Here is a 22,305-nt window from a genome sequence, read left to right as displayed (position 1 = left end):
TTTATTCCAATTGGCAATTCCTTATGCCGATATATCAACTGGTTGTTGTCCCAAGACCTGTTGCCCGTCATGCAAATTATCAACCCAAGCTCCAGCCGCTTCTTGTTCATTAAAATATGCATAATTTGGAACGTGCTCTCGCATGAAGTTGTGCAAGGCACAACAAGCGAGGACAATGTTGTTCTGTGTTGCCACATATAATTCTGCATTGGTCCTTCCAATATCGAAAAGCGCTTTTTCAACACACCAAATGTCATTTCTATAATATTTTTTAACGATGCATGACGCCTATTGAAAAGGGTTTTAGTTGCACGTTCTTGCGGGGTCCCTCGTGCTTCTCTAAAAGGAGTCGTAAATTCTGGCATATTTGTGTATGCCGCATCCACTACATAATATTTGCCTGCGCAGTTTGAGAAGATATAGCTTTAAAAAAGTGGAGCTCACAATGGATTAATAAACTCAAGTTAGAGATAGGATTTATAATTTCGGGAATACAACTTCATAATTGAAGACAAACCTGGTGGTGGCATTGGAAATTCGGCATTGGGATCCAGTAGGGTATTACGTAGGATCTTAGAATCATGGGCACTACTTTCTCATCCTACTCTTACATAAGTGAATCTCATGTTATGGTCACAGCAAGTTAGGATATTTTGCGATAAACCGCCGTGCCTGTTTCGATAACGGTTTCTGTCTTCGGCTCTATACCATGCGAAAATGTTTGTTCAGTCAATAACTCCAACACAATCCTAGACAAATAGGGGGAAAGCAATGTATTTAGTAGGCATCAAGATAGCGCTGTATATGCAACCTAAGGAGTCTTATCCGGAACCACGGCCAGAACAGAGCACGACCCAATGATGCATGGCGTGATAATCTATGAGCCTTACACAATTCAGAACAGAGCCTTACTATGATACGTGCCATGATAATCTATAAGTCTGACCAAATCACGACCCAATCGAACAAGCGCTCGAAGGCAACGTTGAAAATAACGATCCACTGTCTCCAACGAATGTTGGAATCTCTCAGCTAAAACCCTATGACTTTCATTATGACTGAGGCACAAAAGGGCAATGGTAACTATGACGCCCCAAAAGAAGAAGAAAGAAAAATTTCTGGTGAGCAATGTTTTTAGAGAATCCGGCCACATATCCGACCAGTTATTGGCCGGATTGGCATGGTCATTTGAAAAAAAATTTGCAAAGCTTCTGCCTTGAATCCGGCCGACTATCTGGCCGGATTCTGTCGTCGTACAGTTTCCTTAGTGATTAAGTCTTTATCTTTTGACTTCATTTGGAGTTCAAAAGCCACTTTTCTTTCTTCTCCAAGCTGACCAAACTTCTTGGGAGCAAAACAAAGAGAGAAAACTCTATTTTTCTTTTTGATTTCTTTCACCAAATCTTGAGAGTTTTCTTCCAAGTGTCAAGATCTACTCCGATTAACTTCACATCTAAGGGGATAGCAAGCTAAGGGTGGAGAGTTTTGAGAAGAAAAGGGTTTTCTTTGTTTGTTTTTAAGGTGTTGGAAGGTATAATCATTAGAAACTTCTTTTATTCTTTAATCTTGTGGTTAAGTTGTTGGATGAGTTGATCTTGATTAATTTCACGAAAATTCTTATGATTTGGAAGTTGGGATGTTAAAGTTTCATATTAGTGATATTTTTAGACTTTATCTCAGTTATTTCATCTTTGATTTGACATGTATATGATTAGTAGAATCTATGCTAATGTTAAGATGGAATTTCTAGCCCTTAATCGCAATTAGTGATGGTTATATGCCAAGGTTAGTTTAGAAGTGTAATTTCAGTCTTATCTTGTTTTTGGATTCAACTTGGACTACAAATTTCTCTATGTTTTAGACCTAACCAACTTTTGGACAAAATATGAAAGTTGTAGACATTTGAGTTAATTATCTACTTGCAAAATTCCAGATCGATTGGAGTACTGTAACATATGAAATGACCGAAATACCCTTGACTGCCTATAATCCCTGTTTCACGGACAGTTTTCCATTTTCTCTGAAATTTCGATTTTTGTCCATGAAAATGTATGATTCGGCTTTGGAGGTCTTCATAAGAAATGTAGACTTATGTTTTAGTTTCGTAATGCCATAAGATTCATCTCAATTTGATAAGTGTAGCTTCAATTGTGATTAAAATGCCAAAAGATGATAGGAACTTGACGATTTTAGAATTTCCTTTGCTTAACATGATATTTATGATCTAGGGCTTGGACTTAAACAAGGTACTGATTTATGATGGATGAGATTCATGAGCTGTGGTTAGTGAGTGATTCCACAACTATTTGCAAAGTTACTTTTCGAACTATTTCTTACATTGCTTACTCGATTGCATATCATGAGTGCTTACATGTGTATCATGAAATGATTTGGCTCCAATGAGTTCTTGGGAAGTCTGGTGCTTAGAACCAACGTCTCCACCACTGTTTATTTGGAGCACCGATGGCTCCTTATTACTATTTGACTGTTACTGGATCTGTTTGAGCGTTGAAGGTCTAAGTACGATGATTTCACTGGCTCACAAAAGCAATAAACGTACATTTGATCACTGATTCATGACATTATCTAAATGCATTATTGTGAAACTGGTTGGATTACTGATTTTACTGGTCACTCGCTGAGCTTTAGCTCACCCCAAAAATATTTTTCTCTCCACAAGGCTCGAGGCAAAGGAAGCACTTGTATTAAGTTATTCGTGAGACTGGATGGAATATCTCTTGTACAGTTTGAATTTAGATTCATCTTGTGTAATAGTGGGAATTGTATGAATGTTTGGAATTGAAACGAATGTATGTATACGTTTCACGCTTGGGAACTAGTATTCGTTTCGCTTGTGACATGTAAATTCGTGGAGGAATTGATTTATTATTTGAGATGTGCCTTGTACGTTATTTGAACATGGTAGTGAGTGAGTGAATCTCGATGAGAGTTGGGCACGCGGTCCGCCGAACCATTTGATTTGCCTTGGGGGGAGGTGGGACTGTCACAATAACAGACTCATGGATTCCTACCCTCTGTGTGGGATGCGGCTCCCAATAACCCCGCGCGAGCAAGAGAACACACTTTTGTAGAAAGAGTAGAGCTTCCATGCGAAGGTTGTCAAATATTCTATCTCGATGCTCATTAATCAACTCCACCACCCCATTGTTCACCTGATTGTGCACCATCATGTATCCGTCGCCTCGTAAATGGGTTTAGAGATGGGTGAAACAGAGGCAGCGCCAAGAGCACAATCATGGCAAGGGTCAGCCCCAAATCGTCCTCATCAAATTTTTCAGAGGAGTCTCCCCCCTGGATATGATCTTCATTATCCATTAACGGATATGAAATGGCAAAAACGCTACTTGTATCTGTAACAACAAAATGGTGACGATACGGGTCAAAATACAGCTTAACTCATTCAACAAAAAATGATTAATCAGCTCTGCTAAAAGATATCCCATATAAAAAATAAGGAAAAAAGAAGTGCATTGATATCCCAAAAAATAGCATATCCAATATGGAAAGTATTAAATATCTCAGCCTATTTGCATTATTTAATACGTCCTCCTCAGAAACATTAAATAAACTGCCAGCTCAAGGTGTTGGGCAAATAATAGTGATGAATTGTGGAAAATCATTTCCAGTCAATAATAAAAGGCAACACCACACAATGCAAGGTTTGGATTACTACAATAAAATGACTCAGCAAACATAGAAAATAGAATCTGATTGCAAATGCTACTTGTCAAGCACAAACTAACAATCATAACAATAGGCAGCCTTAAGGATTCCCTCCTATCGAAACCAGAGACTAAAACGGGGGAGGAGAGGGTTCTTGAGGAGTCCAATCAGGCGGAAGGCAGCCTCAACGCTTCATAAATGCGATGCGATCGACATCCGATCCAGCTAAATCTCAAATAGCGTGCTCTTCAGGGTCCTTCAAAATCTCTGCCACTTTCATTTTTGCATTGTAGTCCACTCCAGCCACTTGATGAAGTTCTACCAAGGCAATATCATATGCTGATTTCTTTGAACTAGTCCCAAAATCATTCTTAGTCGGAGAGCTGATTGATACACTCATGCTACTAGTTTTCTTCCGACTAACTAGTAACTCAATGGTATTAAGGGCCTGAAAGTATCTATCAGTGATTGAACCAGATGCAGTGGCCATGAGGCTTTAGCTTGATGCGTCTCCAGACTTGCGCTTTCCTTTACCTTTTTTCCCTTTCTCTTTTTTCGACCCAACTATCTCCACCTCGGCATCTTTCTCCTCAGTCTCCAACCTGTCATTTCACCGTGCACCTCGTGCTTCATTTTCCATTTCTAGCTTCTTAATAGAATTACGAGGGTCGTTCTCGAAACCTGCACTAAAATCTCCAATTGCACCTTGTTTGGCAAACACCTCTTCTAGTAAATGGTAGACAGTGCAATCATTTTAAAATTTGGTATATTTTGAGTTAACCTTACACAAAACAAGAAAAGTAGCCAATTAGTTCAATAAATTATTGAACATATGGAAAAACAGCAATGATAAACAAGTTTCAAGACCCAAAAACAGTATTTATACCTGCTCCATCTCTTTGCACCTGTCATCATCCATAAGGAAGGTATGATTTTAGCTATCCCAGCCCAATCATGTTCCCCTTTTCTTGAAGAAAATGTACAACTTGGTTAATTCATGCATTGCATTATATTTACTTCTTATACTATCGAAACTGAATGAGGTGTCGTATAAGGCATTCAACCCCCGTTGTATTTCAGTGATCACATAGCTAGAGATGTTATTCTCCCTAATTTCATTTGCCATATGCATGTTGACAAGGTGTTGGGCATAGGCAATTTCGTGCTCTTTAGAGAAATGAACACGCTCTGTAAACCTGCGCCTTTGTTTTCTCATTTTAATTTATAGATGGACACAATGCAGAAACATTAAATGAATGGTAATAGCCATCAAATGAATGAAAAGGCAGGGGAATGTATGATTTTCTAATTGAAAATAAATAGGAGGAGGAACTTTGGTTGCACCTTATAGTAGTTCGAAATGCATTGACTCAAATCGTTTTCTCCCCAAACAGATATAGACATACGAGTACTCTGGCAACCTACATGTGTCAAAACTGTAAACATCCAACAAAAAGATTCAGTTATAATTAAGTGAGTAGGCATTCAGCGCCATCATAATAAGTTCATTATACCTTTATAAGCACGTTTTGTAATAAGGGGCATGTAGGCTTAAATGCTGATGCGGGGTCTAAATGAATGATCTTAACCCAAATAAGGAATAGCAAGCCACGAAGTAGAAGGACAGACCAATTTGGAAATGTGTTGCAGAAGCGGAGGCTCAAAATACATGCAAATATCAACCGTCAGCCAACTACATAATATAAAATTGAGTAGTAGGGTCAAATAAGGCAAAATGTTTTGTTTCTACTCCATAAGTGTCGACACAGTCAAGGCATTGAATCAAAGAAAGTTAACAAGCAGCAAACACCATTAATTTAGCCCTATGAATAAAAAAACGTCACACAAAACTAAACCACCATCAATAAAGACAACTACAGGACATCTTAGAGGTGGACATTGGAGCTCCACAGAAGGGAAAAGTTCACAGTCAGGTCGCCCCTTTGACAAGGCCACAAACACCAATTATGTGACAAAACTACTCCATTGGTTCATTATGCACCGACAAACTGGTACACAATAGCTAACAAATTATCCCCAAATTATATTCATCTATAGGCAACCAATTGAGGATCCATTAGCGAATGAAAGATCAGAAACATTCTGCCCCATCAGCTTAACAAAGGCTGATGGCCTCATTCCAGCAAGGCGTGCTAAAAATTTTCGTGATACTAACCAACACAGCAACCAACAATTAAATTCGTAGATTGCTGAACAAGAACAACTAAAAACTAAATAGCAATTTCTCAATATATCAATATCTCATTTGGTTCATTATTGCAAAACGACTCCGTTTGTCTCCCCATGTACTGTGCACTCACATATTGTCCAATTAATGTCATTTCTGTAGTTCAACTACAAATATAGAGTGTTTCAAAAATTGCATATCCAAACGGAACCATCATTTTCTCAAAAAATCATTAATTTTTTTTTAGAGAAAAGGATTTTTTATGTTACAATTTATAATTTATTTCATTTTTATGTTGACTTTATACATGTTAGATATTCGGAAGAAATTAACGTGATATTCAATTTTATCCCTAAAACCTATATCAAGTTGTCATTTTGAGAAGGGCAAAATACAAGGGATCCCCTTGTAATTTCGTGAAAAGATACCTTACCCCCTATAGTTTAGAAACCTCCATATAAACATTCTAAACTTTATAACTAAAATGAAAATTGACCTATAACCGGATGTGCGACCTAGTGATAATAGGTATGCTAGATCCTTTTGAAAAAACCTAGAGTTTCATTCTCAATCTACCATTCAGTTGCTATATTGAAGTGACATATTAGGGCAGAAAAGATTTCAAACTATCAAAGAGTGAGAGGAAAAAGTGAGAAGAATTAAGAGAAAAATTGTAGGATGATTGACGAATTTTAGGGAGAATCGAAGTCACCATGTCCACTTCTGCAAATTTTGGAGGAGGCTTGACGAATCTACGGTATGAATGGTGTTGATGCTTCTGCAAGAAAAGAGTAAAAATCAAGATCGTGGAATCGAACAAACCCACAAAAGGTAGGCTGTACTACGTTTGTGAAGATGAATCCTGCTCCTGTTAAGCATGGTGCAATCCTGTAAGAAAGGATGGAATAGGTAATGAATGTACTAGTCAAAATCCAAAAACAAGAGTAGACAAAAGTTGTGGGTCTCTTCAAGAGTGAACAGTAAAGAAGGTGTGCTGGCTGTGAATAATTGTGAGATTTTGTTGGGGCTACATGCAAAGTTGAGCGCGGTTGAAGGCACTGTGGGGATGTTGAAAGTGATAATGATTTTGTCGTTTATAGTTTGTTGTTTATCTCTAGTTATTGCAACTTATAGTAATTTGGTTAGTGGAAACATATGATGTACCAGATAATGTAATGATTTTAGTTTTTGAAAAAATTTCAAATTTTGTCATGGTTTGTATTTCTTAATGAAAGAAAGATAATAACTATACAACCTGTTTACTTATGAACCTTTAGTAATTTGGATAGTCATGATATAATAACCACAATTCAGTATATGACATTACAAAAAAGAGAAATAATGCCAATAATATCATTACAAATAACTAACAACGATCTCAATAATATTAAAGGATTAAAAAATTACATCACTTACAAAACATGTTAATCCATTATATATGGCATGACCAAAAGATAGCATACATGCCATTACAACTTATTTACATCGATATAAATCCTAAAAATAATATCCACAAATTTCTGATCCTAATTTTTTTTAGATCTTTTGGATCGAGAATTGGGATTTTATCACTAATTGCAGCAGTGATGCTTTGCTGAGATACTTGATGCACTGGTGCTTCTCTGGTTGAGGCTGAAGTAGAAGCTGTTGTTGCCCCTCGCTGGTTATTGCTTGCTCGAGCGTGCAATCAAATATAAAATTTACTGCTGGAAAAATTATCAAGAGTACATAGTGCTGAAAATTTTATGTAGTTAAATGTACCTTGTACAACTTGGATTTGGGATGAGGAGCTTTCTTACAAGTTTTCATATTATGGTTAGCTTTTAAATATTTCTTACAGTATACTGTCAACCCCTTTTTGAAAACTCTTTGTGGATCTCTCGGTTCATCAAGACCTCTTCTGCTAAATTTTTTAAGTCTCCCAAGTTGTTTCTTCACAAATGGTGGATTTAACAGCTGCATTACACTATCAATCTAGTGTTCTTTGGATGGAACAGCTCCAATGTTATAAGCATATGCCCTCAAGTATGTCTCTTTACTATAGCACTCATCAATATAGTTCTCAACCTTCATCCGCATGCTTAGGATGGCAAAAATAGCATGCACACATGGAATTTTAGTCAACTAGAATGCATCACATGAACAGCTTCTATGTTGCAAATTCACAACAGAGGTTTTGTTGAAACCATCTACATCAAATGTGTCAATACCATTAAATACAGCAATACAATGTCTACTGTTCTCTACACTTTTGGTTAGTTTCTCAACAATGTCTGGATAGAATTTGCCTCCATTTATCTCCATGCCTTGTCTCTTTAATGTCAATCATTGCATTAACTTTCTTCTAAAAAATTCAAGAAGAGTCATAATTGGCTCGTCTCTTACTTTTAAAATGTAGTTGTTGAAACTCTCATTCAGGTTGTTGGCTGAAATATCAGTCTTATTATTCCATAATGTGCTCTAGACCACAGGTGATATAGTAGCCTTTTTAATCAAGCAGCAGCAGTAAGGTTCTCTCTATTTTGTGGCTGAACTATCTCAAAAGCATTCAATATTCTCTTGAAATCATCAACATTAGTTGCTGATGCAGTAGCCCAAAACAATTCTCTCAATTCACTGTTTTTGAATTTTGCCTTAAAATTCTCAAACAGATGCTTAAGGTAAAATCTGTGTTCTACACCAGAAAATAGCTCCTCTTTAGCATGTACTAGGCCTTTTTGCCTGTCAGAAATGAAGGTATAAGGGACTACATTGCCCCTTTCAATATGAGTAGTCTGTTCCTTCAAAAATCAAGTCCAGCTGTTATAGTTTTCTGCTTCAACAATGGCAATGGTTATGGAAAATATATTATCATTCCTATCCCTTTTAAGTGCTACTAATAGCTGACCTCCAAAGGGACCCTTAAAAAAGCAACCATCTAGGCCAATGATTGGTCTACAACCTGCAAGAAAGCCCTTTTTAAGAGCACCTGAACCATAGAACAGCCTTTGAAATGTTGCATTTTACTCAATAGACCTCTTGTCTATTTGTATTGCTATATTACTGTCTAAATTTGACTGTCTAACCGTGGCAGAATAATCCCACAGCCGTTCATATTGCTCCATATTACAATCTTTGATTGCCTCCTTGGCATTCCTCTTAGCTTTATATGTTTTTTTACTACTTATATTAACCATGAATTTTCTTCTGGCATCATTAATAATGCCATCCAGGTTACAATTAGGGTCATCTCGAACCTTCCTTTGAAACTTTCTATTCAGATAAGTTGAGGTTGCATGCTTGTTAATGTACTATCTGCCGCAATGATGCTCTCCCTTTAGTGTTTTGATCTGAAAAGTATCAGTCTCATTAACTCTACTTGCATGAATATTTCAAGAACATCCTTTTACACATTTGACAGTTATTCTCCAACTATCATTGTTGACATATAAAACTTCATATCCCTCTCTAATGTTCCATTCTACAAGTGCTTCTCTAAATTTTGTAAAATGAGTGAATTTCTTCCCAACCTTTAATTCAAATTTTGGCTTGTTAAACTCCACTGCAGCATTGAAATATAAGTAGTCAGACCCATTTTCATCACCAGAATATAGGAAGTATTCATCTGCAGTCATAGGTTCATTCCATTGTTCAGTGTCAAGGCCAATAGGTTGGTCTCCTCCATGCTGATGCTGTGCTGTGGACTCCTCACCTTCTGATTCCTAATGTTTTTGCTACTACTCATTCAAGTCATCAATTTGCTGATTTGTTTGAGGTACAGTTGAACCAGCAGTTGCAAAGATGTCCTCATCTTCTGCAAATTCTAAGTCCTTTCTTAACCAATCCGGATCAGCTTCTTCGTTTCCATCACTATGGTGCTGTTCTCTATTGACTTGATTTGGTTCTCTGTAAGAATTATCTTGTTGCTCTTCTCTATTGACTGTGTCTGCTTCTCTATCAAAGTTATCGTACTTTTCATATTCTACTGCACTTTGGTTCACTGAAGAAGCCTCTTGCTGGTTGTCGACAGCATCTATTCTGGTATTCTGTTAAAATAATTTCCTTACAGATTTTCTAGCTGTTCTCTTCACAGGTTGCACCACAGTTTGTTTATTCTTCACGAGAGTTTTACCACCCTTTCTGCTATTTTTCTTAGTTGTTTCGAAGGGATTTTGTGTGTCATCATTAGCTTCTACATCAGTTGTGCCATCTAAGTCATTTTCTTGCCCTCTTGTATCACCAACATATAGTTCAAAACCAGTCAAATCAACAGAATTTTGTGAAACTCCCGCACGATTTCTAGTCAGATCTGAATTGATTTCTGAAGAACTTTCATTATACAGTAAAGCAAGTGGACCATCTGATACGAAAGTCGCCAACCTTGTGAAGAAATTCGTAAGAGATTAGATTCAGAATTGACAAAAAGGTACCAAACTTGGAGCAGAAGACCTCAACCTGTTAATCACGTGGTTAATGAACCTTGGTATAAAGGTAATAGACGCCACAACCTAATGCGATTTTAGATTGATAAGTCATGAACACTTAAAAAAAACTCTAAGTTGTTCAAGAAGTCTTAGACAAAACCAAGAAAACTCTTGAATCTGATTGTATTATTGAATGAATAAAACATGACCATAGGTAGGCTATTTATAGCCTTACAAGTAAGAAACCTAATGTGAAACGGAAAAGGCTAAAACATGACAAACCTCCCTACATTTTAGGAGAACCAGAATCGGCTCTCAAGGCATGCAAGCTGGCCGAATTATTCCTCAATTTGAAATGACTAAACATAACTCCAAAGCAACTAAATAACCACTAAACATTACTATGGATTCGAGAGTAAGTGCTCGGCTAGGTTTTAGGTGTCACTCGTGATTCTCCTTCACTTGAACAACATGAACAACCTTCAAACCTTCATGCTCAAATCTCTCAATAACTTTGGGGACAATTTCTTGACTTTGTACATCTCGGACAAGCCCTTAAAGCTCCTCTTGTAGCCTCTTAGCTCGAGCTAGCTTAACCGGTCCTATAGGAACTCGAATATTGTCCGATGGCATATCTTGATTTGTATCACCATCATTTGTCACTTTTTCGAATAAGAGCTTGCCATCCGGTGAGACAATTTTGATAGGGGTCTGACCTGCCTCTACATAAATATGCATATAGGGAAGCCCTTCATAACAGGTAGTCAACAATTCTATGTCCACGTCATCATTTATTGGGATAACACCTATATCCACATCATGGTCTGGAATGGAATACCAAAATTTTGCACATGCCGCTTGTTTTTCAATTTTGGAGTACAGGTTCAACAATGAATATGCTGATAATTCATCAGGGTCGAATTTGTGAAACATTCTCACTAAATCACTTGTATACCTAATCTTGGGATGATGTATAAACCGTTCACCATAGTGCATGTGGATATCCATTGTCCTAAAATGATCTGACATGGTCCACAACCTAAATTATTTAATCAACACTTCAGAATTCAAATATAGATTAATAAATTATATTAAACTACATCACACTTTCAGATTATAACAACAATTAGTTAGACCTGACACATATTATTTAATCAACACTTTTAGATTATATAGTGAAATCTAATTTAGTACTCAAATCCAGACCCGACACATATTATTTCCTCCTGACATCAACCACAGACTCCAAAAAAGACCTATATTCTCCAAAAAAGCTAAAAAAGTTAAGAACTTTACATTTTTAAACCCTATTTTTCTCTGATAAATCACCTACATATGGACCACCAATTATAAAAATGACAGAAACCGTATATTTAAGCCCCAATATATAGCGGAAAAGGAATAAATAAATTGAAAAAAGAATACAAATCCTAAACATCAAATGAACTGAATATTGAACAATAAGTTCTGATTCTTACCTAGAAATGTCGAACAAGCTTCACGATCAAATACAACCACCAATCTGACATTCCGTTCTTCGCGACCGGATGCAGCCACGCCGTTTTCAACTCAGATCCACAATATTTCAGCAACAATTTATTAGTCAAATCTTTTGTTTTAGGATTTTTCTTCTTACACAGGATGAACGAGAGAGAGTCAGTTCTTGATTCTCTTTCATTCTCTATTATAAATGAAGGTATTTTGGGTATTCGACCTGCTGCCGGTAAATCAGTCGGTTCAGAAGATAATTTTCACTTTAATTATGAAGTTTATGATATTTATGTGGAGGTTTCTAAATGATAGGGGTTAAGGTGTTTTTTTCACGAAATCATAAGAGGGTTCCTTGTATTTTACCCTTTTGAGAATAATTTGCTTCATTTTTAGAATGTGAGGAATTAACTTACTTCGTTTTAAAAGTAATTGATAGAAAAAGTTTTTTTTGTTTCCAAATGTAAAGGACAAAACCGGTTATTTTTTCCAAAAAATTATGGCAGTGAATTTAAAATAAATAAAAAATAAAGTTAATAAACTAAAAAAAACCATGTGTAATTTAATTTTAGGGTAAGTTATATTTCTCTCCTATAGTTTTTGCTAAGTTAAGGACCTCCCCACTTGATTTCAAAATTACATAGACCTCCCTTATCAATGTTTTATATCCACCAACATTTATAGAAGTTTTTATTTTACATTTTTACTCATTACGTTTCTTGTTCATGTCATTTATATTAGACAAGTCAAAACAAAATTAGTTTCCTTCGAAAAGGAAGAAGTAGTAGAACAAGAGAGTTTATTCATGAAAGTTGGAGACCATGCATATTAGTAACTTTATTTTAAAGTTTTTACTCTTACTTATCAAAATAACCAAATATGAACACTTGTTTACTTATAAAATAAATTGGATGTGTACATTCTAAAATAAATTGGATTAAATAAAATGAGGTGTAGTGACAATACATTTATCAAAGCAACTCTTTTATTTTCCGTTGTTTTTCTTTTATAATTTTTTTTCAGTAGGGAGATGTAAGACTTAAAAAATGGGGCAACTCTTTTTTTTTTTTTTTTTTTTAACAATATGAAAGGGGTAGGACTTAATAAGCGAAGAGGTGGAAAGTGAATTTGATCCGACGACTTCTAATTTCTGGAGTCTAATATTCCCTCAGCCAAAGCAACTCATATGTCCCATATAATGGAATCAAGATATCAATATTTAGTAGTAAAGTTTAACCAAAAAAAAAAAAGTTTTGTGGACCTGCATATGAAAATTCATACATTTAATTAAAAATAAAAGATAAAATTGATGAAAGCCCTACTTTTATGGCTATACGTATAATTAGGTGCTATTAACTTTTTACAATTATAACGTTTGAAGAAAAGAAAGAACTAGCACCAAAAACCTCATCTTTTTTTTTTGGAAAATAAGCACTTATACCATTGCAAGGGTAGTTTGGGAACATTGAATAGAGTTTAAAATAAGAATAGTTAATTTATCTGAATGATAGGCGAAGTTTTTTTTGCTATCTAACGAACAAGAGTGGAGGTCCCTATTATTCTGAAATCAAAGACGAGTCAGTCTCTAGCTTTTACAACTAGAAAGGAGGTTAATATAATTTACCCTCAATTTCATATCATAAAGATATACTTAATTTATAACATAGGCGTTCTCACCAGGAGTACAACCTACAATATAATGCAGGACTTTGAATAGAGAGTTGGACATTTACGCAAGTATTTGGAGCATTATTTGAAATAATTATTATAACACGTGATATAAAAAGATGATTAGCAACACGTGATATAAAAAGATGATTAGCAAGATAAACAGGTAATTGAAAAAGCATGTTAGCATTACAATTACAAATACTTTTCCAAAATAATCACAGATCCAAACATACCTAAATCAATGAAGAGGAGCTCTGATTTGGTTATAGTGAAACATTCGGCAGATTAGTAACCCACCGTTTGCAGAACACAAAAACATAAGCCCTCTAGATCAAATCCAGAAGAAGCATTCTTATTAAACATAAGCCCTTTATATGACAAGCAAGCAAGCGAAGGCAAAAGGATCCTCACTTAGAATTGCTTAATACAGTTAAGAAAAACATATCGGCCACTTCAGACGTCTGACAACAACCATGCAGCGGATTCTAGCAACGTACAAAATTTACACAAGACACATTACTTCTTGGCCCATACTCGGCGATCCTAAAAGTACCAAGGTCATGCCTAACCTATGATACGAATCAAGACTGTAGCGGTTCCATGTGATTCAAGTGGAAATAACCTTCACTGTTCCTGTTAACCTCAACCTTGAATTTCTCCTCACTCCCTCCCCTTCTGACCTTAAGATGCAGATCAAACCTAGCAGATTCTTCAGCAACCTGTTGAGGGAAACGGCTTGCATTAAAAACTTAACTAATCAGAAATGAAACACAATCAGGAATGAACCTTAAGGAGTAAGGAGGCTAAACGGCCAGCAAATGAACCTGCATTAGCAAGAGCATAGTTGACAAACTTGATTAAAAGACAGTAAGATCAACACCTTCATGAAGAAATGCAGATGAGATCTTTTTTGAACCACAATTTGAAATTGTAAATTACTAAGGCTGAGGCACCAGGACCTTGAGGTCTTGGGTTCAAATTCCCCCTTCCTCTTCCCCACTTCTCAAGTCTCACCCACCCCAACCCCCCCCCCCCCCCCTCTTCCTATGAAAAAAATTTTAAAAAAAAGGAAAAAAAAAAACTGAATCGAGACATATTTTCAATCTCACTATCCATGCATTTTACGAGACACTAGTCATTTTAACATTACCTTACAGAAGTGCTTTAAAAAGTTACTGTTCCTAAAAAAAAAAAAAAAGCAATTTTTCTTGACTTTTTATTACAATTAAAAAGGCTAACTTAGAGAGACATGATTACCAATCAAATGCCATGAGTGACAGACTAATGATAATTAGTCACCACATGTTACAGAAAAGATTGACCGCACAACTGCTAGGGTTCATTACTGAAACATCTTTAAGGGGGGCAAAGATGTTTTTGCAGCCAAAAATATCCAAAACAAAATATAGGAAAACAAATAATCAGATGAATATCCATCATTTTCCTCTCTTACAGCAAAGCAAAGACAACAAACAGAAAGGAAGAAACTGCAACATGAACAGAAATGCCAATTTAGGGGACCCATTGTAAATTCGTTATCAATCACCAGCAGCTAGCACAGCTTAGATACCACAACTTGCTCCATCAAGATAACCAACATGCAAAGCCCCCACCCTATAAAGACAATCCATTTAATGCATCCCGCCCTACACAATTTATAGGACCTCCTAACAAGAATGCCAACAACAATTTTTATCTTCAGGATAACTCAAACCATAGCCAGCCAGACATGCAATCTGACTGATGAAGGCTGTGATACTGGTCATACCAGTACTTAACAGTCTGCTTCCAATAGTAAAGTTAACCCCCTGCTACAGGGTAAGGAGGTAAAAAAATCAGCAAGATATATTACATTAATTGGTTGTCCCAAAGAAGAGCAGGGTGAAGAATTAACATCTAAACAAAGGAAATGTAATTCACTAGAAAATTCAATAGCAGATATCTGCAGACAATACCTGAGAAAAGGGAAAAAGAGATAAATAAAGAACACTTTCCAAAACCAGGCATTCCTAAATGCTACAGCACACTCAAAGAAAAGAATGCCAAAGAGTGCTCTCTTCAATACTCATAAGAGGAAAGATGCTGCAGAGTCCAAGCAACTCGCAGTATCAAGTCATCCTGATATCCCATGTATAAATCACTAAATACAAGAAAAAGGGTTCTATAAAATATCACAATTCCATATCAAAAGACTTCCAGAAATAACCTACTAGCAAAAGCAATGTCGGACATGATGTTGCACAAATCCTATTAGAGAGGTATTTAAATATCTGCAAGCACCTTTGAATAAACCAGATTCATATTAATCATCTCACTTCTTTGGGAGGAGATTGGACAGCATACAACAAATTCAGCAAACCAATGTTCGAAAGAAAAAGACTCACTGTGATCAAAAAATTAAAAATAATCATCCACCAGATGTCAGGAAGATACCTCAGCATTTGCATGAAGTATCTCAAGAAGCTCATAAGCAAAAAGCGAGTTAGATCTCTGCTGGATGGTTGCGAGCGCATGGTTTGCAGCATCTTGGACAATCGGATCATGTGCTGGCACTGATTGCCATCCCAAGCCATGGCCATCTGAGTTATAGACCAAGTCATATAAAGTCAGATAACAAGCACTTCCATATAGGTTTAAAACCTAAAATATGAACGTCTCCCATGAACATAAATACATCTTCAATCTACACCTTTTTAAGCAATGGGGCAAAATTGCCAAAGCCAAACATCAGAACAGGAGAAAACCCTAATGTAATACGAGGCCAACAATCAAAAGGAAGGAAGCTTAATACACTTCCATTACCATAATTCATCCAGAATATGCACCAAAAACAAAGAATCAATTACTGGCATGGCGCTAGAAGGACACCTAGATCTTTAATTTCTTACTCCTATTCACTGTAATCATCACTCCGTACCTGACTTCTCCCAAATTAGTTATGGCAGCCTAGTGTGAAAGGCATGAACTCATCCAGCCAAAATGCTTTGCCATGTCAAGTAAGCAAATAATACGAAAGTGATTGCAGTGCTGTGCTTAACAGCAACAAGTTGAAATAGGTTTTCTCAACTTGCTGGTTAACTTGACTACAAACCAAAAACGCAGGTCTACTTCCGTTAGGTCCATGGAATCTAGCTTAGTAAGGTTGTTTCTAGGAAAATTGAGTTTTCAACAGGGCTAAAAATGCTAATAACTGATTATGCCTCGCAAAATAGACTTTTTACACTGCTCCTTCAAACTTGAGTTGCCAGGAGATTTCAAGTTTCTTTTCACACCACTTCCTCACTGTTTCACATGATGGATCATCCTCCTCCTTTTTTTTCCCATTTGTTTTTTTGTTTTTTATTTGCATAACTTTCTCCCAAAAATGGCCACACTCCACGCAATGTAAGTAGTTCCTCCTGAGTTCATTACATTCCTCAAGTTTATCTCAGCCCACTGATACGATGTAATTCAAACAAAAAGAGGATTTAAAAGCTTTAGGATTGCACATTAAAATAGTTTGAGGTAGTGTTTTAGCACTGAAAGAAATGAACTAAAACCTTTCTCTCTTCCCTATCCCTTCCTAACTCCCCAAAAAATACTTCATTGGCAACATGTGCATGTGTCTCAAATCTGTAATTTGTTATTGTTTCTATTATTCTTCTGTTTCCGCATTTCCCTAATCTGTAACCAGAGCATTTGTATCTCATCCATCTTCTTTTGTTGGTTTTCCTTTTTATACCATATCAGAGGAGCTTACTACTTTTGAAGCCCATTTACAAGTCCAACCCTCAACAGGCTACAGTTATTTCCACATAACTGTCTATTTGACGAGCCAACAAACAAACACCCCAAAACACAGCACTGAGTAAAGGAACAGCTCGAGTAAAAGTGTGTTAAAGTCTAAATGACAAACATACCCCAGGCCATGAACACTCTTAATCAACTTACCTCTAGAAAAGTTTTAAGATCATAAAGAAGTGAACAAACAACGAAAAAAGAACTCAAACCTTTCTTGATGCCAAGATCAGAGGGAGTAAAAGAGGGAATGTCCTCAACATGCTTGAATTCTTGCAGTTCTTTAAAGTTTAACCAAGGTTTCACCCACACCTTAGCTTCATACAGCTTTTTCTTTCCAGCATCAATGACCTCAAGAGTAAGATGGTGCAGTGTCCCAGCAACAACTTGTTCTCGTGCTTCAACCACCCTCACCAACTCAAACAATGCATTCTGTCAAACAATTTAAAGGAGTCATAGGCATGTGCAAAGATTCTATGCATGAGCAATAAAAACCTGGTTATTAATCTGCCTTCACAGCGAAGAACACCCATGCTAAAAATAACATAAAGATTTTGAAAATATCACAGAAAAACTGAAAAAAGAAAGTCAGCATTCACTTTTAACTACAAATATTGCTAAACCCATCTTATATGCTAGACCTCTTAAAGTATGACTTGCACCTAGAATAATGGTACAAAAAAAAATAATCAACCTGCTACTACTAAAACAATCTTAGCAAGTAGCATACACAACCAAAAGTAGTGTACCCGTGTCCTTGAATAATAAAATTTCGCACATCTTGGCAGATCTTACATATGAAGCTTTTCTTCACCAGCCATTTAGCTAAGTAAAAAGTAAATAGAGAACTGACAAGTTGGACATGAAATTGGATTTAACATCCAAACCTAAAAGTCACAACAGGACACATAAAGAATGTCCCAATAATATTTAAAAAATGCAAAACAAAAGAGTGGATAAAAAATCATGCAGCAACCCAAAAAGAAAGGTTAAAGAATACTATGTTGCAAGCCATTTTTTGTCTTCCTGTTGAGGTAAAGGAGGGCTCGGCACCATTAAATTCCCAGCAAGAATGAAAAGACAGTTCACTTGTATAGACTGTGTGGTGTTACTGATTACTGATTGACAACCCCAGCTAGAACTCCTGACATGAAATTTTGACTAGTTTTTCATCTTCTTCAAGTGAACCCAAAACAGCTCATGCAGAGATGTTGTGGCTAAATTAGAAGACAATTGGTATGCCACTCACAGCACCGAGTCATTAAGAAGTTCCCCCTCCAACAACCACACGAGTTATGGTTACCCATTGAACAGTTTAAGCAAGATATGGGCAATAAGATGCATATGCAGAAAGGCAATTGGGTATTGGACGGGCTGCAAGTAACTTACAACAATACAACAATGACGAAACAGCGAAAATGAGCAGCCAATTAAAGGAATAGAGCTCTCAGGGCTCAATGTTAAAACTATAGCAAATACAATTAGGAAACAGGGTAGAAATAAACGGAATTGCCTAAAGACTAAGTATGTATGGAGATGTTTTCTGCCTTATTTGAATGGAATATCAGAGAGTTAGGCTTTGATTTCCATCCCAAATGCAAGGAGCTACATTTGTCCCACCTTGTGTTTGCTGATGATTTGTTCCTTATCCCTGCTGCTACACCTAAATCTTTTGAGGTAACGAAGAGGACTGTGCAGGAGTTTGGAGTTATGTCTGGTCTTTTACCTAACATGCAGAAATGTCAGATCTTTATAGGTGGTTTAGATGTGCTGGCAGCTAATTCTGTGTGTAATGTGATGCAAATGCCAGGGGGTGTGCTGCCTGTAGTCGGCCTTAGTGACCCAACAGTGCCGAGTGGAAGGGCCATTGCTCAACGGATAAAAGATACCTTTAATTAGTTCCAGATTATCTTATAAAAACTGCCAAGCAATCTTTATAAAATTGGAGCAAAAAATTAAGAGCTGGGCAAACAAAATATTGATCTATGGTGATTGTTTACAATTGATCCAATCTGTTCTGTCTGGAATATATCTGCACTGGTGTAGCGTGTTTTATCTTGCCAAAATTAGTGATCCGTAAAATTAACAGTATTTTGGCTTCTTTTTTATGGGCTGGTGAAGTGAAACAAATGTATGGGGCTCGAGTTTGCTGAAATGAAGTTTGTACTCCAAAGAAAGGAGGAGGTTTGGGTTTATACAATATCGAACTGTGGAGCAAAAGCCTGATAATGAAGCTGATCTGGAATATTAGCAACAAGAAGGATGCATTATGGGTTAGATGAGCGCAAAGAATTCTTTTGAAGAACCAATCCTTGGGTAGTAAATATTCTGAATGATGCATCATAGGTTTAGAGGAAAATTTTTAAGATCTGGAATCTAGCTCAACGTTTTATTCCTCATATTGTTGGCAATGGTACCAGGACTAGTTTCTGGTATGATGCTTTGGAACCCTCTTGGGCTTTCGTACAAATGTTTCACTGAAAATCTCTCACACAGCTTCTGTTGTAGACCCTCTACTTTGGTGTCTGAGATCATAGTAGCCTATAGGTATAAAGGAAACAGCAGAGGTAAGGAAATTAAAGGATGCTAGTCCTCAAGGTTTGGTCCCCTTAACTGAGTTTGAAGATCAGGTTGTGTGGGGCTTTCAATGTCAAGTCTGCCACGAAAACCCTATGTGAATCAAGGGACAACGTGGTGTGAACAAACTTGGGATGGGGAAAAGGGTATGTTCCAAGATATGCATTTATCCTGTGGCTTCTTTGCAAGAGGAAACCATCTACTATGGACAGGCTTCGAAATTGGGGTATAGTTATGCCATCTAGCCTATGTGTGTTCAGTGGAGGAGAGGAGGAAAATATGGAGCACTTGTTTTTTAACTGTTGCAGACTTGCAGGATTAGACGAGTGTGGACTAAGGTCGAATATGTGTGACTTTTAGAGGATCATACTAGGGGGATGAGGATCATACTCGGGGTCGAATATGTGTGGGTCATTGGTGTTCAAACGCTTTTTCATCTTTTGCAAAGCAGTTGAAGAGATTGTGTTTAGCTGCTACGGTGTATCACATATATACGGAGATTAAGAAATGCCGTCATCTTTCAGTCAAGATGTGTTTCGATTTCTGGTCTCATGGAGCCAATTTTTGGTCAGGCTTTCCGAACTGGGCTCTGGTTCTTGAGTCGGGGTTAGATTGGGAATGTCTTGGCTAATAGAATAGGAGAATAGTGGTGTGTTGTGTGGGTGCTGCCCTTGTGTACAATCCCAATTGCTCTGAAAACTCACTACGTATGTACCTATGTAAAGACAGTAAAGTTTACCTCTTTCTTGTTGTGTTCCTGGATAGCAAATCGAGCAAGGGCGTCAATCTCAGAGTTATTCTGCTGCGATGATGGAGAAGTAGAATCGTGTAATCCTCCGACAGTTGCCATCCGAATCAGTTGATCTGCGATTTCTTCCTCTTCTTCACCGCAAAACCCTAAGTTGTGCTGTTGTTCTTGTTGACGACAATGAACCTCGGATAAGGAAAGCAGACGCTCAACCAAAGCAAGCAGAGTGCTGCAGAGGACAATTATGGCAATGCTGGCGAGTTGTCTCCTCTTCATTAAAATTAAAAATTTGAAATTTCACACCACCGCAATAAATTTCATCTGTCCTCCTGTTTTTTTCTCTTACGTCCCAGTAGCGATACCCATGCCACATCCGCCGCACCGCCCCAAATTTTGCCATTACAACAAGGATAATTTCAGAAACCTCCTTGAGGTTTTCAACAATTTCACTGACCTCCCTTGAGTCTGTAAAATTATACTAAACTCTCCCAAGGTTAAGTTTTCGGTAACAAAATCGGTCCAAATCATAAAATGTACCATTAAGAAGGTACTTTTAGAGAGAGATAAACTTTTTATTTCAAAAATGCCCTCTATGCTTGTGTACAAGTTGTATTGTAAGGAAATGAAAAACGTATTAATAAAAGTGAGGAAGGTAAACGTGTATAAAGGCAACAAGAAGCATTATAATGGATCTCATTTTTACTTAAATAAGCAAATTTTGAGGGGATGGGGGATGGAATATTGATTTTGTGTAGATTTCGTAAGTTGAAGGTGAAGTATAGGTGTAGAAACTATGGTCTTGTCGAGCTATAAGGAAAAATCATAAAATTCATCCACATCCTTTAGCACCAAGAGCAAATATTGCAAGTGCAATCGCAAGGTAATTGTGAAAAAAAATCCAGACAAATTATTGTTTGGCGTATTAATTTCTGAGGGTGAATAAATATTTGGTACATCAATTGGTACCATTTTGTAATTGCAGGTCACTGTTCACATTAAAAAAATTCCAACAGATATTTTGGTTAATTAATTATTAAGCGATAATTAGTGCTCTAATTATTAATTGTCGGATATTAAATTTCAATAAGACACAATATCTTAGGGTATATGAGTAATTTTTCCCTATGCGATGTAACCAATTGGACTCACAATGCTGCCAAGGGATGTTAGTGTTATTTTATAAACCTCAACGTTAATTTTTTTAAAAAAAATTTTTATCAATGATTCAACCCATTATCAATTTGATGAAATTGGTACAGACTATGGAGATTATTAAAATAAAAAAAAACCTGAAAGGTATCTGATGTGACTGTCAAAAACGCGATCCGAGCTGAGCTGCGACGGGCTGAGCGAGCTGATAGGCCGAACTGACAGGGAGAGAACGAACGACCTGTCCTGCAGAGAAAAAAATAAACGGAGGGGGCTAGCTCCCCGGAGTAGCTTGTCAGGAACACTAGGTAATGCGACATAGCTTTGGGGAATGCGGCGGCGTTTTGAAGGCAGCTCAGACTTCTGGCACATACGGTGTCGTTGCACTTAAGAAGTTAGTTAGGAATTCTGTTGCAGTTTGTTTCAGTTAGTTGCATGGTTAGTTGTCAGCTTCAGTCACGTTGCATGGAGGTGTAGGAAATTTCTATAAATAGCCAAGTATAGGAAAGGCTTGCCAGACAAGATTCATTACAGAAATATTCTCAATAAGATTTCCCTTATTTCCCTCATTCTCCCTCAATTCATGTTTCTCCCTTCCTATTTCCCTCTTATTATTTCTT

General features: G+C 36.9%; 1 protein-coding gene across 2 annotated transcripts; it reads right to left on the bottom strand.

Annotated features, from left to right (window-relative positions):
• Positions 1-13,601: 13,601 nt before the first annotated feature.
• LOC113760744 (cysteine proteinase inhibitor 6-like) lies at positions 13,602-20,895 on the bottom strand. 2 transcript variants are annotated; one of them, XM_027303443.1, is made up of 5 exons: positions 20,528-20,895; positions 17,424-17,643; positions 15,868-16,013; positions 13,972-14,153; positions 13,602-13,912 (listed from the first exon to the last, which is right to left on the bottom strand). In XM_027303443.1, the coding sequence occupies exons 1-4, from the start codon at positions 20,810-20,812 to the stop codon at positions 14,016-14,018; spliced, it is 789 nt and encodes a 262-aa protein (XP_027159244.1). In that variant the 5' UTR covers positions 20,813-20,895; the 3' UTR covers positions 13,602-13,912; positions 13,972-14,015. The 2 variants fall into 2 exon arrangements, with proteins under 2 accessions (XP_027159244.1, XP_027159243.1); XM_027303442.1 differs by having other exon boundaries at positions 13,602-14,153.
• Positions 20,896-22,305: the final 1,410 nt, after the last annotated feature.

This window comes from Coffea eugenioides, chromosome 2, assembly GCF_003713205.1.
Source record: "Coffea eugenioides isolate CCC68of chromosome 2, Ceug_1.0, whole genome shotgun sequence".
Classification (NCBI taxonomy): domain Eukaryota; kingdom Viridiplantae; phylum Streptophyta; class Magnoliopsida; order Gentianales; family Rubiaceae; genus Coffea; species Coffea eugenioides.
This window is presented reverse-complemented; position numbering and strand designations above follow the sequence as displayed.